Source organism: Corvus brachyrhynchos, unplaced genomic scaffold, assembly GCF_000691975.1.
Source record: "Corvus brachyrhynchos isolate BGI_N302 unplaced genomic scaffold, ASM69197v1 scaffold70, whole genome shotgun sequence".
Lineage (NCBI taxonomy): Eukaryota > Metazoa > Chordata > Aves > Passeriformes > Corvidae > Corvus > Corvus brachyrhynchos.
The window spans coordinates 9382956-9402205 of NW_008236217.1; the positions used below are offsets into that span (position 1 = coordinate 9382956).

Genomic DNA, 19250 nt, shown 5'->3' on the forward strand with positions numbered 1-19250 from the left:
CCTTCTGAATCCCTAAAACAAACAATTCCCACGGCATAATGCAGTATTACTCCCAGCCATTAACAGAGAACTGACTCAATTTTTTACTCTACTTCTTCCTAGGGCATCATCATTCTTAATGCTGAAAAGCCTTTTTTTCATTATACTTGTATTCAGCTAGGTCTGCAAGGTTAATAAATGTGAGGAAGATAGCTGAATCTGCTCTAGAATGCCAAATGCAGAGCCATATTCTGCAATACGCTGTATTTCCTCGGACACAGGTTGCACAAGCAAACTTCCCAGGAAATCTCCTTAGGTTACTAAGGGTAAATATGTGTATGAAGCTTGATGTTCAAATTTCATTTCACAAACATTTAGCCCAAACCAATTAAACAGCCTTTTGGAGTTTGGTCTAAAGTTTATTCCTCTAAACCAAGAGGAATACAAATCTATACACAGGACTGGACAGCCATGCCAAAACATTTTTATACGTTTCAGACTCAGACCAACAAGCTAACAATTTTAATATAAAATTCTTCCATTCAGAGACAGCTTACAAAAACCCAAGTTATTACAAAGAAAGGTAAAAACCAGAAAAATTTCAAAGTTAGTTGTAGCTATTAATAAATTAAAACATTATTATTTTTCTCTCTCACCTGTGCCATAAGTCTCTGGTTATTAGGATGGCAAGAGATGCACTGTAGGAAGAAAGCAACGGTTGCATTTTCAATTGCTGTCCGCTGCTGAGTGGTCAGTCCTGTGGTTACAGTTGAAGAAAGCAAGCTGGATCTTGCACTGGCCTGTTGTGCTGTCATATTGTGTCCTCCAGAGGTAGCACCAGAATGGCACAACAGGAATAAAAGTGCTGTCCACAATGGATTGACTTCAGAGCCACCTAACCAATCCTTCATCATGTGGCTGTTGCCAACTTCTGTCAGAAACCTGAGAACAGGAGCAACCAGGTCTGCCGTGATGGGCATTTTATTAAAGTGCTGTGGAAGATGATGCCTCCTGAGCCTGTCCTGGGTGACATCCATTGATTGTGCAGTGCAGTCGGAACTAGAAGTATGGTTAAAGCAAAAACTAGCAAGACTTCTTACAAGCAGTGAAGGCAAACCTGAGTCCAGTAACTGCTTGATAGCTTCAGGAGACTGAGATGAGGCAGCCAGAGTAGCCAGGTGAGACTCTGTTAGTGCAAGAGGGGCTTGTGCGTTTTTAGAGTCATCTGTCAAAGATGAACTAAGGTCCTGCTTTTTGCTGTCATCGGTCATAGACAGTCTGTGTTGACACTGCATTGGAGGAGGAGTGATACCCATCCATCCCATGAGTAAGGAAAAATAATTTGGGTGGATGTGGCACATGGAACAAAGCAAACTATCGACAGCTTTCTTCAAAACCATGTTGCAGGGAAGAGACATGGACCAGTTAAACAGTGACCTGTAGAAGACAGGAAATCATATCAACACATAGTTTGCCACTCGTTTTCCACTTTTTTATCATTGGTTCATACAACATTTTTGCACATTTATGATTTACTATTGTAGAAGCTGCTGTAAAACACTCCGTGCTGAACTCAAAAGCTTCTTTTGGATCAGAGTATCAGCAGGATGCTGATTACCCAAAAGGCATTTCTCAATTGTATGCTTAAATTTCTTTCACCACACTGTATTTTAAATAGATATAAACCAACTTTTCTGGCATGCTGCAGACAAAAACCAGATTTCACTCTTTTGACAGTTGTCATACATCTTATCCACCGTTTTTAACCAACTGCAACCTCTTTGTGCTGTCAATTCTCCAAGCTGCAGCTATTAGGGTCACACACGTGCGTACATAGGCTCCTTCACATGAAGGTCTCAATTCTTTTTAAGAACTGAAAGTATTTTAACATGTTTCAAAATTTTTTAAAATCTCCCTTATTAGGCATCTTCCTGAAGATGCTGCAAAATAAATGAAAGCAGCAATGATTTTGTTGGTTGAACAACACTACCCTTGCTGTCCTTACTTGACCTAAACTTAGGACACAAGAACAGAATTATTCCTCAGCGATTCTAAAATCCCACCTACCTTTGGCCTCACATCCAAGTACTATCTGTCTGAATGCTAATCCAAGGCATATGAGTGCAGAAGCTAATTTAGCTCCTGTTACTCAGCTTGAATTTCAGTACTTTTAAAGTAAAATGATCATTTCTTCACAGAGACTTGTTCAGAGTATGTGAAGTATTTTAAAAAAAAAGCTGGTTTTCCAAATTGCATTCACAGTACCTTGACACCACAGATGTTACATTATCTTAAAATTTATATACAGAGGTGAACATTCACTTCATGCCATTCAACACTAGGTTTTTAAATTAAGTTTGGACGTATCACCATATATTACATTTCCATTTGAAGATAAGGATTGTTTTTCCTTCTTTTGGATGGACCCTATGTGTAGTCTAAGGGCACTCTAGGAACTCAAGAACCTCTCTGGGTCTAACCAAAAGTTGGATTTATCACCAGTCAAGAGAATGGTTGATAAAACCCCTCCCCAACAGAAAACTCATCTCAATGACTAAATGATCTATAACTTCTGGAAAGACAGTCACAATTTCCGAAAGTCCACATACAATAAAGCTACACTAAAACTCTTCTCCAACTGTATATTAACACAGTCCAACTGCCAAAATCTTCTGGATGAGTTCATGCTCTAGGAAAAATAAGTTTTTTTTCTAAATACATATTTAAAAATAACTCAGGATTAGCATCCATTGGCCAAAGCAAAAATACTGAAATGGAAAATGGGGATGATGGGAAAATATTTCCAAGAAAAAAGTGATTTATCACATGAAGGAGAAACTTGGAGTTATAGCTAGAATCCATTAATATTTCAAAAGTTACAATATCAAAGGAGATTATGGAAACACATGGAAAGTTATTTTTAATAGAAAAATTATTTACCCATATAACTCTAGCATAAATGCTTTTATATTTATTAAAGAATATATTTTATAATTTGCTCCAGATGGTAGCTGATATGAGCTATAGCTTTATATCTGGCAGGAGGTAGGGGAACAGGGCTGTATTGTAACATGCATACTCAAACTAGGTACTTAAGTTTTATTAGTATTTCTATCATTTCTCCCTGTGATGAAAACAACTCACTGTCCTCCAAAAGACACAAACTCAGTTGTGAAACACACTTTTATATAAATCTAATTGGGCTGTGCATATTTGAAAGTCCATTTTTATTAGAGTTTTTCCTTTTCAAATGTTAAAATGTATCCTGAAAATGTATTTCTGTTAAAAGTGTACTGCTAAAAGGACTAATTGACCTGCAATTTAAAATCCTTAAACCAATTCCCAAGATGAACAAGCTCATTTTGAATTAAAAATTATCCTTATCACAGTATCACTGAAGTGTCTTTGGAAATTGTCTTGCTTGTAGTCCTGTATCTAAAGACCATAATGTTGCACATATATAAGAGCTCCACATGCTTGTACCTGTAACCATAACTTACACACTTGCTGGAGTCTGAATGTTTGACTACACCTAAAGGAGACTGGTCATGGAAAAACATGAAGGTTTTCTAAAAGCAACAACAAAACCATGTGCAAAGATCCCTTCATTAACTGCATTTGTATTCAACAGTAAAAATAAAAGATGCTTGACTAATACTAGATACAGTAATTTAACAGCCATATTTCTATAAAACTCGAGAAACAAAGTTATATGGCTTCTCTTTTGTTTTGTTTAAACAGAAGACATAGTTAAGCAACATAAATTGCAAATATTAGATCATGTATTTCCATTTTGTGAGTCACTAAGAGTATACATTTGGTGTTTAGGGTAAACTTCTCTTTAGAATGCACCAAAATGAAGCAAATTCATAGCTTAAGATTCACTCCAGATTTTGTGCCTTCATTTCTTTCAGATCAGACTGGCCAGAACAGAAGTGGAAACTCCAAGCAAACATCTCCCACTTCTCACCTCTCAGCTATCAGTTACAGATATTGGACACTGTGACAAATAAGACAATGCTTCTATAACAGCATCCTAATGAAGATCACTTAGAAGTAATGTGAAAATTATTGCAAACAATTTCAGCAAGAATAGTCCACTACAAGACCTCACAAACGAAACCATGAACCAGCTAACCTTTCACATATATGCAAGTATATATACGGATTTGCTGTTTCATTTCAGATTTTTGGGTCTTTAAACACAACTATACATGGAATATGTGAAAGGCAGCTTTGAGTTTAGAACTACAGAACTACCTGTTTGGATATCATTAGGTATCCACTCTATCAGTTAGCTCCAGGGATGTGACCTTCCACTACTATTTTAAAATCAATGCCCTTCAAGTTGTATTATGGCAGTGAACAGTTTAGTTACAAAAATCATGAGGGGCAAAACTTTGCTTTACTTACTCAAAGAGCTCCCTGTCCAGCAACGCTGGCAGATCGTATTCAACGAGCAACTCGTAACTGTGCCACAGAATCGCTGCCACGCAGTGCAAGTGGGAAGGAGACGGCATCAGAAGCCCATACTCTCTGGTTGAGCTATTGGGACAAATGTAGCTGACCCGGCCACTTTTTTTCATAGCTGCAACTCTTGCAGAATCACTGACCCATTTCAGCAATGCTTGAATTCTGTAAGACAAGATGATGTTGCACATTATAAAGGATCAAAGAAACACTCAGAATCCAATTAACTTGCTGGTTTATTGTAATCTAATTTACACGTTTATCTCTTCCTTGGAAGAAAAGTTCAAGAGTGAGCTCAATCCCTGTTTTCTCAAGACTTAGATCACGGCAAAAATTAATTAAAAAAATTTATCTTGGACAGCCAAATGTGAACCTTCTACAGAAAAAGAAAATATAGCAGGTATCTGAGTTCTGAGTATTTGAGAGGAAAGTCAGCTAAAAACCAAAGTTTTATCACATTTATAAGAGCAGAAAAAGAGGGACAGCATTCCCTGGAAAGGATGCAAAGAGCTAGGACAGAAAGCTTTTTCAGATTTCTGCACTTTCATGCTATCTCATAACAAACAGATTTCAAAAATGTTTGGTTTTATGAACTAATATCAAGCTACTGTTTAGCAGATTACTATTTGTATATGCTTCCACATGACAACCCAAATAACATTACCTATCTTTTGTTCCAGGGTCTTGAGTTGTTCCAAGCTGATAAAGAATGTCTATTGTGGAGTCAGAAGAGAGACCATTTAATCTTCCAAACAGTAAAGGGCTATTCAGATCTTGCCGCATTCAAAAAAAAAAGGGGAGGGGAAATAATAGAAGTACTTACATATGTATTTTTTAAGTGTACTAATGACATTATTACAGAATTGCAATATTAACATTGAATTAAGTTTTGCCATTAACGTAAGGATGAAACTCTTATTCACACCACTGTCTCAAAACTGTGCATTTTGTATGTTCAATGTTCAGCCTTACTATGAAAGGAAAAGCCATTACAACGTTCATCAGATGAATGGAGGACTTAGAGGTTTACATAGCAGGGTTTTCTTCAACATATTCCAAAAAGACATGACTGATTCCAACAGAGCTGTCAAATCTCTTGCTTCACAGAAGCAAACACTTATTTCAAAATTAAAGCTTATTTAACTCCAATTTCCATAAATGGGATTAGATCTGAAGATCTTCACAGGTTATTTCCTATTCAGCTTCATCCTCTGCCCCGACAGAAAGTACTCCCCTATCTAACAACAATCCAGCAAACCTGAGCAGTCTACACTGAAACACTAACTCATGGCAAAAGAAGACATGGAAGCCAATTTTAAAAAGTGTTTTCTGTCAGCAGCCTCAAAACAGGAAAAAAATTAATTTGCTTTCTTTCATTTAAAAGCTACAAAACAGCAAAGTGGTATGAAACCATAAATACAAATTCCCCAGTGCATTAACAGAATGGCTTCTGCAAAATTTCACTGTGGGACATAGAACATAGTTGTATCTTCATTATACACCTCCAGAAAAAAATATTTTCAGTGCTTAGTGTTACTCAGAATTCATACTGTCCTACAGACTACTGCTGCCCAAATACTGCATTGGTTTTCCTTGACAGTACTTGTGGCAGTACTCTTTATTTTAAAACATCTGGACACAATATCTAAAGCAAGAGACGTTTAGGATACACTGTACATCCTACTCCGTTTCTTCAAAACACTCACCTGATTATGAAAAACCAAACAACCCTGGTTGCACTGCTTTACTGTTGTAGGACTACCCACATACAAAGACTGTGATACTTAGAAGCCAATCAAAGCACAATGGCACGTTCTGTCAATCCAGATTCAGAATCAGAAAGCAACATGCAAATAAACTGTATTTGTACTTTTATACAAGCAATACTTTTAAGCAACAACTGAAAAGAAAAACACTGCACTCACCTGCAGGATCACTCCCTGATGCCGAGCAGTTTCTTAGAAGAATGTCAATCAATTTTAGGCCAATTCTGGTGGACTGAAGCCCAATTTTCACAAGCACAGCCTCAATGTTTGGAGAATGCATCCCACAGTAAGGGGACATTAGTAAAGCAGCACATGTCTGCAACAGATTAGCAGTGGGTGCTGCAGCACTAGCCATCATTCCTTCCAAATCACTTATGTGAGTGAGGCAGTGGTGCAATAATCTTAACCATCCAATACTGAAAAGGAAAACAGAAAAATGAGCTGATGTATTATTTTCTTATTACATTATTTTTCATCTGTAGCACAACTATCTGTATTAGATTATAGGGCAAGTACTGCAGAAAACTTCTGTGACATGATCAAACATCATCTGAGCAAAGCAAATGACTGAATTTCAGACCGCAATGTAATATGCAGCAGTAATGCTGTTGCAATCATTGTATTAAGATTGCAAGGAAGGCAGGGTGTGTGGGCAGGAAGAGTTAAGAGCCTACAACTTTTATTACTAAAGTTTCTCAAGATTTCTCGGTTCACATGCGTTTTCTTCCACTAGGGCCAACCTGCTGAGGGAGGGATGAAAGGGAAGGTGTTTATGCAGGGGAATGGGTGTAGGGTGGGCTTGGGTTTTATTGGTTGTTGGGTTTCTTTGGTTTTCTTTGTTGGGTTTTGTTTGCTTGTGTGTTGTGTTTTCTACGTCAAAAGGAGTGAAGGTGCAACAGTAGTTGGCATTAAAATTATACACCTGCACAACTTCCCTGACATTACAAACTTTCAGGATCATACATGTTTACAATAAACTACAGTGAACTTTAGGGAACCTCATTTAAATTGCATACAGAAAAAGCACAGAAATTAAAAACACGTTAGCTACTACATTTCCCTCATGTCTCTCATTCTTTGACAAAATCATTCAGAAGTCCTTCTAATAAAAAATCCTGAGAAGCAAACCGATTGTAATTGAATCAATTTGGAAACAAATCAGTTAGACTTTACTTATAAAATACACCACAATACTATTTAAACTAGCATCATGAACAAGATGGCAATCTAAGCTGTATGTGAAATAAATCGCATCTTTCACTGACAAGTTCTACACTAGCAGGTTAACTTGTTTCCACAGCTAACCTTTACCACAGTTTAAAAAAAATGCAAACTTGCATATAGATCTTAAATTGAGCTTACAATTTTATTTTAGGAATCATTTGCTCCTAAATCAATTGGATTCATCAACTACAAGAGAGCAAGTTCTCTGTTATGCCTAAAAAAAATTTATGCAAGTTTATTGAATATATCTGTTGCATTACTATCATTATTTTATTGAGATACTTAAAAAATTAAGCTTAAAGCTACAATAAAACATTTCAGGAAATGAGGAACATACACTCACCTCCTTTCTTTAGATACTGATTATTCTTGTGTCACTTTATTATAACCTTTTCTGAAGTAAAATTATAGTATAAGTTGGCTATAATAATTTTCTTCACTGCTATTCAGGAGCAAAAACCAACTTTAGTTTTACAGTTTTTATTAAATATACACTGCAAATATTAATGTTCTCTAAATTTACTTATGCTCTCAAAATTTTTCCCTGCAAAAGAAAAGTTCTTAAAACTTTCCCATGCTCTCTTTAAATTTATAAACATCAAGGTTCAAAGATAAAATATTTAAAATTAATGAGTTTTTAAAATTTAGTAAGCTAAATTTAAGAACAGAAAATCTCAAAAATCCATCTGGTAAATTAAATTTGAAGTTGGAAAACTTTGACACTTTTAAAAAAATCCTTACGCGTTCATTTGTTTTTATTTTTAAAGAGTGAGAAACTCAACATGTCACCTAACCAAATGAAAGTGTCTGAAAAGAAATCTTGCTGATATGCCAGAATCATAACAACATTCAGCTCCTATTTTTGAAATGTTTGCAAACAGCAATATTAGATATGACTTCCAGAAAACATTCCATTATTCTATTTCTACTCCTGCTCCAATACTTATGTAACTCCGTTGACTTCTATGAGGATAAGAAGTATTTTGGCACTCCGTTTTTCTTGACAACTGCCTACCCATTAAAAACACAAAATGCAACTCTAAATGCTTTCCTGTGCTTTGTATTCTCTCACCATTGCAGATATGAAGCACTCCCTTTAGATATGCAGACTAAGCATGCTACTAAAGAAGTGAGAAGTACTGCTTATATTTCCCTTCATATTGGGGAAAAAAAAAAAAAAAAGGAAGAGTTTGCTACTGAAAGATCTGACTCAGAGAAGAAAACCCCATAAAAAAAACCCCAAACCAGGAACTGGCACAAACTGTCCCCTGACACCAGAGCCTTACCTCGTTTTAGAGACCTGATCCTCAGAGGGAAGGAAGGGATTATTGACGGTGGCAGAGGAGGTGTTTCCAAAGGCTGTGAGGCCTAACAGTTTGATCTGAGAGAGGCCCAGGGTACTGGCATCCCGAGGACGATGGAGACGAAGGCAGACAGCTGAGGCAACTTCAGCTTTTACCAGCTGGATTTTTATATAGGTGAGACCACTCGTGATAACAGGAGTTGACAGAGGTAACATATTGACACCATCTGCGCTTATTTCAACAGATACTGATGAAGGGCAAGCTACAGAGCAAGATAAGAAGGTTTAACACTATTTTAAAGTCTCTATTAGTTTGTCTTCAACAGCAGTACATGTTCAACACTTAAAATTCAGAGAACAAAATGACTGAAATGATCTCAGGCAGACACTACTACAGAACTGCAGCTGAAGGACTTGACCTGGGTGATGGTACATGTTAAAATGCACAAGCATTTTGATACATGGTATATACAGTTTATCTCAAAGATTTCAAATGAAGGAAAGTCCTGTCACTGCAAACAGTTTCCTTATCAGGGCTACAACAATAAGAGCTGCAAATATCATGCTTTTTCCCAACTACCATAGAAAAGCATTTTGCCTGAAGACGCTTGACCAATATCACTTTCTCACTGGGCAAAGTTTTTTGACATGCTTAACATGAACGCCACATAACACCTACTACACTAGAAACCAAGCAGAGGCAGGGCCTTCCATTCTCAAGGAAAGCAGAATTTGCAAGCTTTTCAAACTTATTTTACAGGCATTACTCAAACAACCTCTCAGCTTTAGTTCATCTGATTATACTCTTTGCATTGTTTCCAAATCCCAACCTTCAAATTTTTGAACTGGCATCAACATCAGTGAATCTACTTACTTGCCAGAGAGGCCAGGTGAGGCTGGATGTGGATCTCCTTGAGCAGCACAGCTGCAGGAAGGTGAATCGTGAGGTCACACCAAGCTTCCTCAGGTAAAAATATGTATGACCATGCAGCAGAGCGAGCCCGTCTGTGGGGAGGAGTAGCCTGCAACAGCACTTCAGCAGGCTGGGCAGTGGGACTGCTTGAGGTGATTGAACCTTCAGAAACAGCACCATTAACACTGATTATTAATGTTTATTAACAAAACCTGGATTAATTTACAACCTGAACTGTGGAAAACACCTTTTTTTTTCTGTCTCCTCTCTTTTGCTTTATCGATAATATCCCATGTGTAATGCCCACTGCTGAGTTATTTTTCTTTTACTTGAGACTGTTTTGAATAGGCAGTTTACACATCCACATGCATATGTATGCCCTTGAAATTTGCTAGGGGACACTTGCTACCAAAACTCTAAGCTTACTCTCAAGAGTACATGAAAAAACAAACCCAACAGAAAGGTGCAGCTTGAACAGTATGCTTAGAACTTGAACTCAGTTAATTCAGTTTACATCCTTTAAAGGTTTAAATACTAAAATAACATAAATGACTTTATAAGCAACTTCTGCAACCCTTTTTCTTTAACAAGGTTTCACATGAAAACCGTTTTCTAAAAAAGACACCAGAATCAGAAAAAACCTGACCACAGCAGTTGCTTCTTTTTCCACTCCTAGCATAAGGTAATAATGAAGAAGGAAGATCTAGGCTGTCTTCTTTAGCAAGTTATAGGGTATAACAAGAGCAGATTTGAGCTGGTCCAAACTACAGGTACTTGTGGTGTTTTACTTTAAAGCAGCTATAGCCTGACCCCACAACTAAATGCCTAGCAGCAGCTGGACATTAATTCCTGAACACATTTTTTAATAAACTTTCCTCCCAAATGAATTAAGCTCATCTCAGATAATAACCACATGATGAGAATCAGAATGTACCACAGAGACTACTAAATGATGGGAATCTGAATGTACTAAGTGAGGGTAAACAGAAGGTTAATTTCAAAAGCACACTCCTGACTGAAAGTTAAATACTAAGAGAGATGCACTCATGGCAGAACATCAAGAATTGCAGCACTGTGTAAGCTGGGAGATAAGGTAGGAAGGAACCTACCACCACACATGCTTAGGATTTTTACTATTTAAAGTAATAAAAGAGCCAACATTTGCAGGATTCCTAAATTTACCTTTTAGAAATTTGTGAAGAGCAAAGTAGATTCCAGTGGCTCCTATTCTGCCCCTACTCTACCAAATAAACCTCTTCTTACTGTCTTTTGTAATGCCATTATTTTTGACACTCTTAAATTTGAATTGCAGGACTGAATGGATTCCTCTCTCATCCAAAAATCTCTCCAGAAATTTTAAAATTAATCCTTTCTTTTTCCCTGCTCATCACTGAGACAAACTGTATGAATACATTCAAGGACTACAGTAGGCTAGTGGGCAGCAAAAGAAAACAAAGACACTAGAATTGCAAAGGAAAGCCTTTGTAAGGCATTACAGTACCACTACCTCTTAAAACACATTTTAGTTAACTGGCAGCCATTGTATTGATATCAAAACAGCACTGGAATTCTAACAAATGCTCATGCAGGCAACATGAGAGCAGCCAGAAGTAGATATGAGTGCACCATCACTAATATCAGCCTTATGCTCCAGCTTCTTCAGCTCTGCTTCACATAGTTCAGGCTCATTCTCCATCATTCCACCACACTATGCTTCTGTATTAGCTCCATCAAAATTGATATGACTTAAGAGAAGTTAGTGAGTCTTAGCGTGTGTAAGGCAGATGGTGGGCTGGAACCATGCATCCCCTGACCTAGGGGAGGAGAAAGGGGCTCACCTTGATGCATGACTTTACCAGATCACTTCCCTTCCTTCTCTGCTCTGTCCACATATCATCTTATTACCTGTGGTGGAGGGGACTAACCTCATCCCTCAACATTACCTTGAAACACCATCAATCCCTCTCATTAGAAGACTTAGTAGTATTGGAACATTCAACACTATTGTAATACTTTTTGCTAAGAACTTGATACACATTCAAATGACCAGCAGACATTTATCTAAGAGAAAGAAGCATTACTCACCCAAAGGTGCAAAATTGTGAATTCCTTCTGCATTATCAGGCTCAGAAGCGAGCACTCGGGCTTTCAAACTGCTATCTGTTGCTTTGGTGGGACCAGAATCCAGGAATTTCATAATAGTTGAAACCATGCTTCTTGCTGTGTTAACAATAGCTCTTGTGCTTGTTACCATGTTGTTACAGATAAGTTGAACACCCCCTGTGTATAATGTGAGCAGAGAGAAAAATACTCCTCAGAAGCACACAAGAGATTCCACACAAGCAAAGGCCTGTTTAGTAAATTGGCCCCTGTAGACACATATATGTATTCCCTAAGTGCCAAAAAAATCTAAACCAAACCCTTTATTTATGTGGCTAAAGAAAATACATTCTTACCCATATCGTGGAAAGCCTTCAGAGCCTCACTCGTATCCAACACGCGTAAAATGAACCAGAGCAGTGGCTCAGATAACTGACACGTGGCAAGAGAACCCTAGCAGAAAAACAATTAAGAAATACACAATTTCATACAAAATCAGTACAGTAGAAATTCACCTAACAGCTCGCAGCCTCCCCATTTAGTAGGAAAAACTACCAGAGAGGAAATGCCACCACAGTTGCCACCATACAGCAATACCATGTTCCACATGGTTCAGTTCTTTACATAAGAGAAGTGTTTGGGGTATGGACAAGCTCAAACCCACAGGGTGAGCAGCTTAAGGGAAATAAGAGTACTGAGCATTAAAATACCCGCAATAAATGTGCTTCTCACTTGCATATAATAAATTATCTCATCGCTCTTCAAGCCTTTAGCCAGGAATGCTTACACGAATGTGAAAATGTCCATACAGAAACTCTCCCTCTACCATGGGCAACAGAACAGCTTCCTAACCTCAGTACCCAAATGAAGTAAGGTCATAAAGATGTTAACATTTCTTTTACATAAAACTAGGTGAGTTTTCTGACCTAATTACTGATTACAGAATCAACTACCTTGAAAGACAGCAAGCCTAAGGGAACTTACCTGCCTTCCCATGTACCCACAGGCCATGTAGGTAAGAATAGGCTGAAGCATCACTTGAACTGTCGTTGCTTTCTTACTAAGTGTTGTCAGGATAGTGAACAACCCATCTCCAACTGATATTGCATCTAAGCCACCATGAAAGTTCTCATGTTTAGTGAGATGTAAGCCACTTGCACCTTAATGAAAACAGACAGTTCAAAGGTCACAAACTGAGACCTAACAAACCATTAACAGCACATAAGAGATTTCAAGAATATTCAAATGTTCACATGACTTTTACAAAGTACAAATGGACCAGTTTTCAGGATCACATGAATTACAATTAGTGTTCCCAGATATGTATAAATACGAAGACTTGACCCAGGAAGTCAGGAAATTTAAATCAAATTAGACCATAAAAAAGAGTGCAATTAGTGAAGGAAATAGGGTAACTACAAGGATTGGAATCACTCCTAGCTAGACAATCTCCATAGTTCCTTTAACATTAAGCATTCTGAGATTCAGCAAATTCAAATGCCAAACACATTGCTGTTTGGTTTCAAATTACTGCCTTCCACGTCACGTTAGGATTTTTTTTTCAAGCATCTGTTCCCCTTTACCTTCTTTTCTCTTCTTTCCTGCCATCTCTGTGACACATTCTTTCCCATCTACACCCGGCTTATGAGTTTGCAGAAGTTTTAGATGTTTTACCACCCAAAAGACCTTCCATCTTACTCAAAAAATACCTACCAATAATCATTGCCATAGCACTGCTGTTACACTGGCCAAGTGCAGACAAAATCTGGCTCATAATTTGTTGGTTGGCTAACACCAAGTCTGCCACATATGCAGTTGATCCTTGAGTATTAGGGTTGCTTCCATTGCCATCTTTGCCTCCTGAAACCTTTTCCTCATCAGACACACTGTCTGTAGTACTGCTTGCTACTGGAACACGGGCACTGTATTCTCGGTTACTGGAAAGTGGCAGCTGAACTAAAATGTTTATCAGCTTTAATAAATCAAACATCAGTTGATCCCTTGTCATTTCTCCACAAACTGCTTTGGCATCACCTGGACGGATAATATTGGCAAAAAGCCCTCCAAAACATGCTCGAGCACCCACAGAGCTGTCTGAGCCACTGCGAGACATTACTTTGTCCGAACACGTAATGTAATGATGCACAAGAAAGGTTATAGACTCGATTACTGCAGAAATAGTGCTAACTGATACAACTTCAAAATTCTGTTCCAGGGTGAATTCCAGGAGTTTCACTTGAGCATCCAATGGTCCCTGGCCTGTCTGGAAAGCACCCCTGAAAGAAAAAAAAAAAAGAAAAAAAGAAAAGAAAAAAGAGAGAGATTGCAAGTTAAACAGGTTTGGCTGTTTGAGTATGGCTTTTTCCTTGATTTTTAAGAATCAAAAAGCACACCAGATTTCCAATAAATAAAAATCTAGCTATTTTCAGAAATGCATGTTGCAGCAAAATCTAATCTTTCACCTGCATCAAGCTTTTGTAATTTTTTAATACACTGGTTATTAAACAGCCTGTAGAACCTGCTCATGCCACCACCTTCCTGATACCACTAAGGATTAAGAGGTTAGATTTGAAAAAGGCTAGGATTAATCTTTCTTTTTTTTTAATTCGGTTAATTTCGTAGGTAAAAACTTGGAAGAGTCTATATATAGACTGAATAGTCCTGTTCAGTTCTTGGTGAAAAGTTTCCTACATTTGCAAGAAAACCTCATGGGAAGCAGTCACACAATACTTTAATATCACGAGGATTATTTAGTTGGTAACAGGAAATTGTGATGGATTTTTTCTTCCCATAGGCCTTTTGTTTAGCCTATGCCACTCCCCACCCAGAGATAAAAAGAAGAATGGTCAGGTTTCACCTATCTAAATAGTACTTATACATAAGACCATGAGAAGGTACTCAAAATATCACAGGCTGGTGCTTGTAGGTTGACTGCTTGAAGGATTTCTCTTCGGGATAAGTTTATTTTATCAATTGTTTTTACACATATAGTGGTGGACTACAAAAAGTAACCTTTTGAATCAGTATCTAAAATAAAACTTGTACTGGTTACTGAATTTTCATATACTTCTCTGTATCTTTTCACCTTGATTAATCTTATCCTTTTTAAATTAAATAGAGAACAAAACAGTTTATAGAAACAGCCCTGAAGAAAATATTTGAAATTTAATTAATTCTAACAGTAAAATACTGCTTTTCTTCACAATTAATCTTATCATCAGACACGGTACAATTCAGTAATTACCTGTGTTCTTAGAAATAACCATCTAAATCCCTTTCTGGTACTTCGCTTCCATTTCATGGCATTTCAGTCTCACCCTAACACATTTCAAAAACTACCCTTTCAGTGGTCTAATTAGCTTATTTCAAACAAATGCTGGCATGCAGACACACACTCCAAGGTTCACTGTGAATCAATGGTTTTATTGTGTTATGACGTCTCGTTGAAATCACTGATCATCAATATAACCTGGTAAACACCACTGCTATAATTTAAGTTACAAAGGTAAAATCTCTTAGAGAAGGCAGGAACCATTTTCTGTAAGATTACAGAATAGATAACACCAAAGTGCCACCTACTGGGAACCCAGAACTGAGGAAGCTCATCCCCAGTTATATGAAGCCTTTGTCTGGAGATGAGCAGAATGTCAATACCATAAAGAAATGCTTCCTAGTGTACTTCAGACTGAACAACTGCCTTATTTCCAGTGTACCACTGGATACAGAGTCTTGTGCCCATTGGCTTTGCCTTGAGGAAGCAGAACTGTGAAAGACAAGACATAAGCTCTTATCTCTCTCCTGGCCAGAGACACTTCTCTACACTAGTGGACATCAAGAGGCCCCAGGAGAGTGGGGCAGAGGATGTTTTCCACTGTCGTGTGGAGAGAAAAAAAGCCACCAAAGGTAAAGCAATAAAATATATATATTGCATAAACAGAATTATACAATCTCATATTTCATCCTACCATGGAGAAAAGCTATCCCTACTATTTTCACAATCTATGAATAATTTCTGGAATCTTTCATTAACTCAGACTTCTCAGTATACTTTTTTTAATAGGTAAGCTCATCAACAGTGTCTTTACTTTAGGGAATTACTTCAACAAGTCTACATCCTAGGTTTAAATAAAATCAGTACAAAATTTTAGTGTTCTGTTGACAGTCCCTCATACAGACAGCTGTGTGTGAATTCCAGATGCACTTTTCCATGTGCCAGGAGCAGCTCAGATCCTGCTGGTACTGCTGCAGCCACAGTGACGGTTTCCACTGACACGCAACTTGACAGTATGACAAGGCATACACACATCTTAGTTGTGATTCACAATCACACAGATTTTAAAGAAAAGGAGGGTATGAAATAAAAAAACATGTAAGATTTACCTTTCTGTTGAAAGTATATGTATTAATTTCAATAAAAATTCACTGAACATCTGAGGACAAGTTGAAGAAAGGTGCACTTGCAATCGAGTAAGAAATTCTTGCATAGCTTGCGTTGCTGTTGGCCCAACCTAGAAGAAAAGGCATTTTAGGAAGTACTATATATAAATGAAATGTCCTCAAAAACATTAACATCTTCTAAGAATAGGAAATTATTGCACAGCTTACCTTGCTTTCTGAAAATTTTTACAGTATTTTTACAGAGCTAATCTATCCATTTATATTACTTGTTTTTCTATTACTAATCATGAGTCAAAAGCAAGAAATTCAGTTCTTTGTCTACAACGTGTTTTTCAGCTTGAGACTCTCTTTTCAGTAATGCAAACCATACTCCATACAGAATATATTTCTGTGCTAATCTGAATGTTTTTAACAAACTACATACTTATGTAAGTACTTTAATGACACTGTGCACTGTTAAAGTTCTGGAAATGACTATGTATTTTCTGAAAAATTTGCTGGAAAAAAAACCCCTGGAACTACCAGGTGTTTTCTGTCTCCTAAACTGAGACTCCTGTCAAATACTACATACAATTAAGTTCACTTGGGCTTTTTTTTAAACACTATTTGCAGATATTTCAAAGACTGCAAAAACCAAGAAAACACAACTTGAAATTAGGAGAGGCAGCAGATACCACTTGAATTCAGAAACACGCAGAAAAGTGTAATTTTAAATTCAAGAATTCTTAGATATTAAAACTTAACATTCATTGGCATTTTTATCCCAACTCAACAAGATTTTGGGAAAGTAACTGAATGGAACACTTCATTAACATATGGCATCCTCTCCCTGTGGCAAGTCTCCAGAGTTGTAAAAACATACCAGCACTACTGAGTGTATCAACAACATGAACTTCCCTACGGTTGCTCATCAGAACCAACTAAGACTATGACCAGAAGAAGAAACAAGACAAGGATATAATACATTATGAATGAACATATATTTCTGTCAACTGTCTTGAAATCCTATTACAAACAGTTTTTCTCTTATTTTAATTGCTTGTTACCTGTGGACTGTGTTGATTCATTCCATGAGGGTTAGTGCCAGAAAGAAATTTCACTAACACATGAATGAGGTTGGGGTCTGACACCAACAATTGGGCAGTACTTTCCTGAGCTCCAATGGCACTGGTTGGACCAGCTTAAAAATAAAGACATAAAAATTAAGTGTGTAATCTTAAACATTAAGCGTAAATCAAATATCTATAGTGCAAATCCCTTATATTTATTTCATGATGCAGAAATATTCTCAGCTAAATCAGCTACCAAAACCTCCTTACTCAGGACTAAAATTTTGAGTTTTCCAGTAAGTACAGATATAAAGCCCCAAAACTGCCCAGTCAGTGCTCCAAGGTTGCTAAGGCATTATTCCTGAAAATAGAGATTAATTTTGTAGGTGCAATACATACAGACATTTTGATTTGTCTCTTTTTGTTAGTCCAAGACTTTAATAAGGCTTAAGTGCATTTGTTAGTTTGTCAGACAGACCAAGTGTTCTGTTATGCTGTAAACAATCACAGTATTTTTGTTCTTGGCACATGCAAAGACTTCTCAGAATAAAACTGTAGGGAGCTTAACAGATAAGAACTCTCAACACCAGAATTTGAATTAAAAACCACCCTTCAGTGATCAAATGAATGAGCTTTACTACATGTGAAGTCTTACTCTTGCAGCAGTAGTATACTGAATCAGTTCAAAACACTTTATGAAACAGATGCCATGGAAGTGGGATAATGTCTTTTGATAAATGTCATCATGCCAGTGTTCTCCCCTGCACAACTGGCTCAGGTGTACAACTCCCCCCCGGGGAGGTATAGGGACATTGACAAGTAGGCCTAAAGGTGTTCATCCCTTCTCATAAGGCATAACTGACTCAACTACGCTGTCTTTAAGAGGCACCTGTCATGTCTTAGGTGGTGTCAAACCATCAAAGACCCCCAAAATGCCCCAGACTCATCTCAGGGACCTTCCACCAGAGGATTGTGCATGATCCAGTGTTGCATCAGGTGGGCATTCCCACCAGAACTCGAATGTATATTAAACCATTGAACTCTGTGTTTCCTAGGTTTCCCCCATCCCTGATGGATCAAAATTGTGACCATCAATTCCACCAATGGATATCTAAATTGCAACAATCAAATCTTGTCTCTGAATCCACAGGTGGTGATACCTTTCCTCTCCACTATCTAATCTTATCCTTTCTTTCTCTTTCTTTTTTTTCCTTATATGTTTTTCTAAGTTGTATCTTTATACTTACGTATTGTTTCACTCCTACAGAAAATAACCAAAACAGCTACATATCTCCTTTCGATTGCAACCAAATTGTTCTAAAATAAACCTGCCATAGAGGTATATATCTATATCTCTCTCTCTCTTTGTATTATATATATATATATATGACCAGTGATTATTTGGTGGTGTTTCACTCTAATCCACCCCACGAGATCTATTAACAAGAACCTGTATCCCAGCCTTTAGTGACAGGTCATGACACTTGCATCTCCAACCCTTTCCAACTCAACTCCAACTCACAATCCTATATACAAAAAATCCACAACCACATTCATATGTTCAAGTGTGCCTGCCATGAACCACAGGGGTTGCTTCTGAGCAGCTTTTTATTCACCTACTGATCTCAGGCAACTATTAAAAAAACTTTTGCAAACACACAGCTGCCTGTCAGTGTCAGAGAACAACACTGAGCCTCATAACACTTGCAAGATATTCACATATCATCCCAGTGATACACACTGCATAAATTTGGAAATTTTTCCAATCTACAGACACAAACTGGAAAGTTGACAGTACATGTGCTTGCTAACTGAAAGCAGTTGTACCAGAAATCAGGCCATGTTCTATTCTCAAATACTAAGAATAAGAGCGAAGTCTCAGTTTGTGCATAATAAGTCTCTTCCATTAGTTTTTGGCAGTTCTATTTCTTCACCTGATGGCAAAAATTTCAGCAGATTTTTGTGAGACTGATTTCTATATAACATCACGGAAAGGGGACAGAGAGTACAAATTTTAAGAAAAAAGTGCATCTTAAAGTCAGTGATTT

General features: G+C 37.4%; 1 protein-coding gene across 1 annotated transcript in view; it reads right to left on the reverse strand.

The window, feature by feature from the left end:
* BIRC6 (baculoviral IAP repeat containing 6) overlaps positions 1-19250 on the reverse strand; it is a 159039-nt gene that overhangs the window by 76911 nt on the left and 62878 nt on the right. Inside the window, exons 43-54 of the mRNA XM_008643347.2 lie at positions 17200-17333; positions 16136-16263; positions 13469-14031; positions 12740-12915; positions 12112-12208; positions 11741-11935; positions 9617-9817; positions 8726-9005; positions 6375-6631; positions 5114-5222; positions 4393-4614; positions 636-1416 (exon numbers count right to left, since the gene is read on the reverse strand). Coding sequence (XP_008641569.1) covers positions 636-1416; positions 4393-4614; positions 5114-5222; positions 6375-6631; positions 8726-9005; positions 9617-9817; positions 11741-11935; positions 12112-12208; positions 12740-12915; positions 13469-14031; positions 16136-16263; positions 17200-17333 — 3143 coding nt within the window. The remainder of the gene's footprint in view (positions 1-635; positions 1417-4392; positions 4615-5113; positions 5223-6374; positions 6632-8725; positions 9006-9616; positions 9818-11740; positions 11936-12111; positions 12209-12739; positions 12916-13468; positions 14032-16135; positions 16264-17199; positions 17334-19250) is intronic.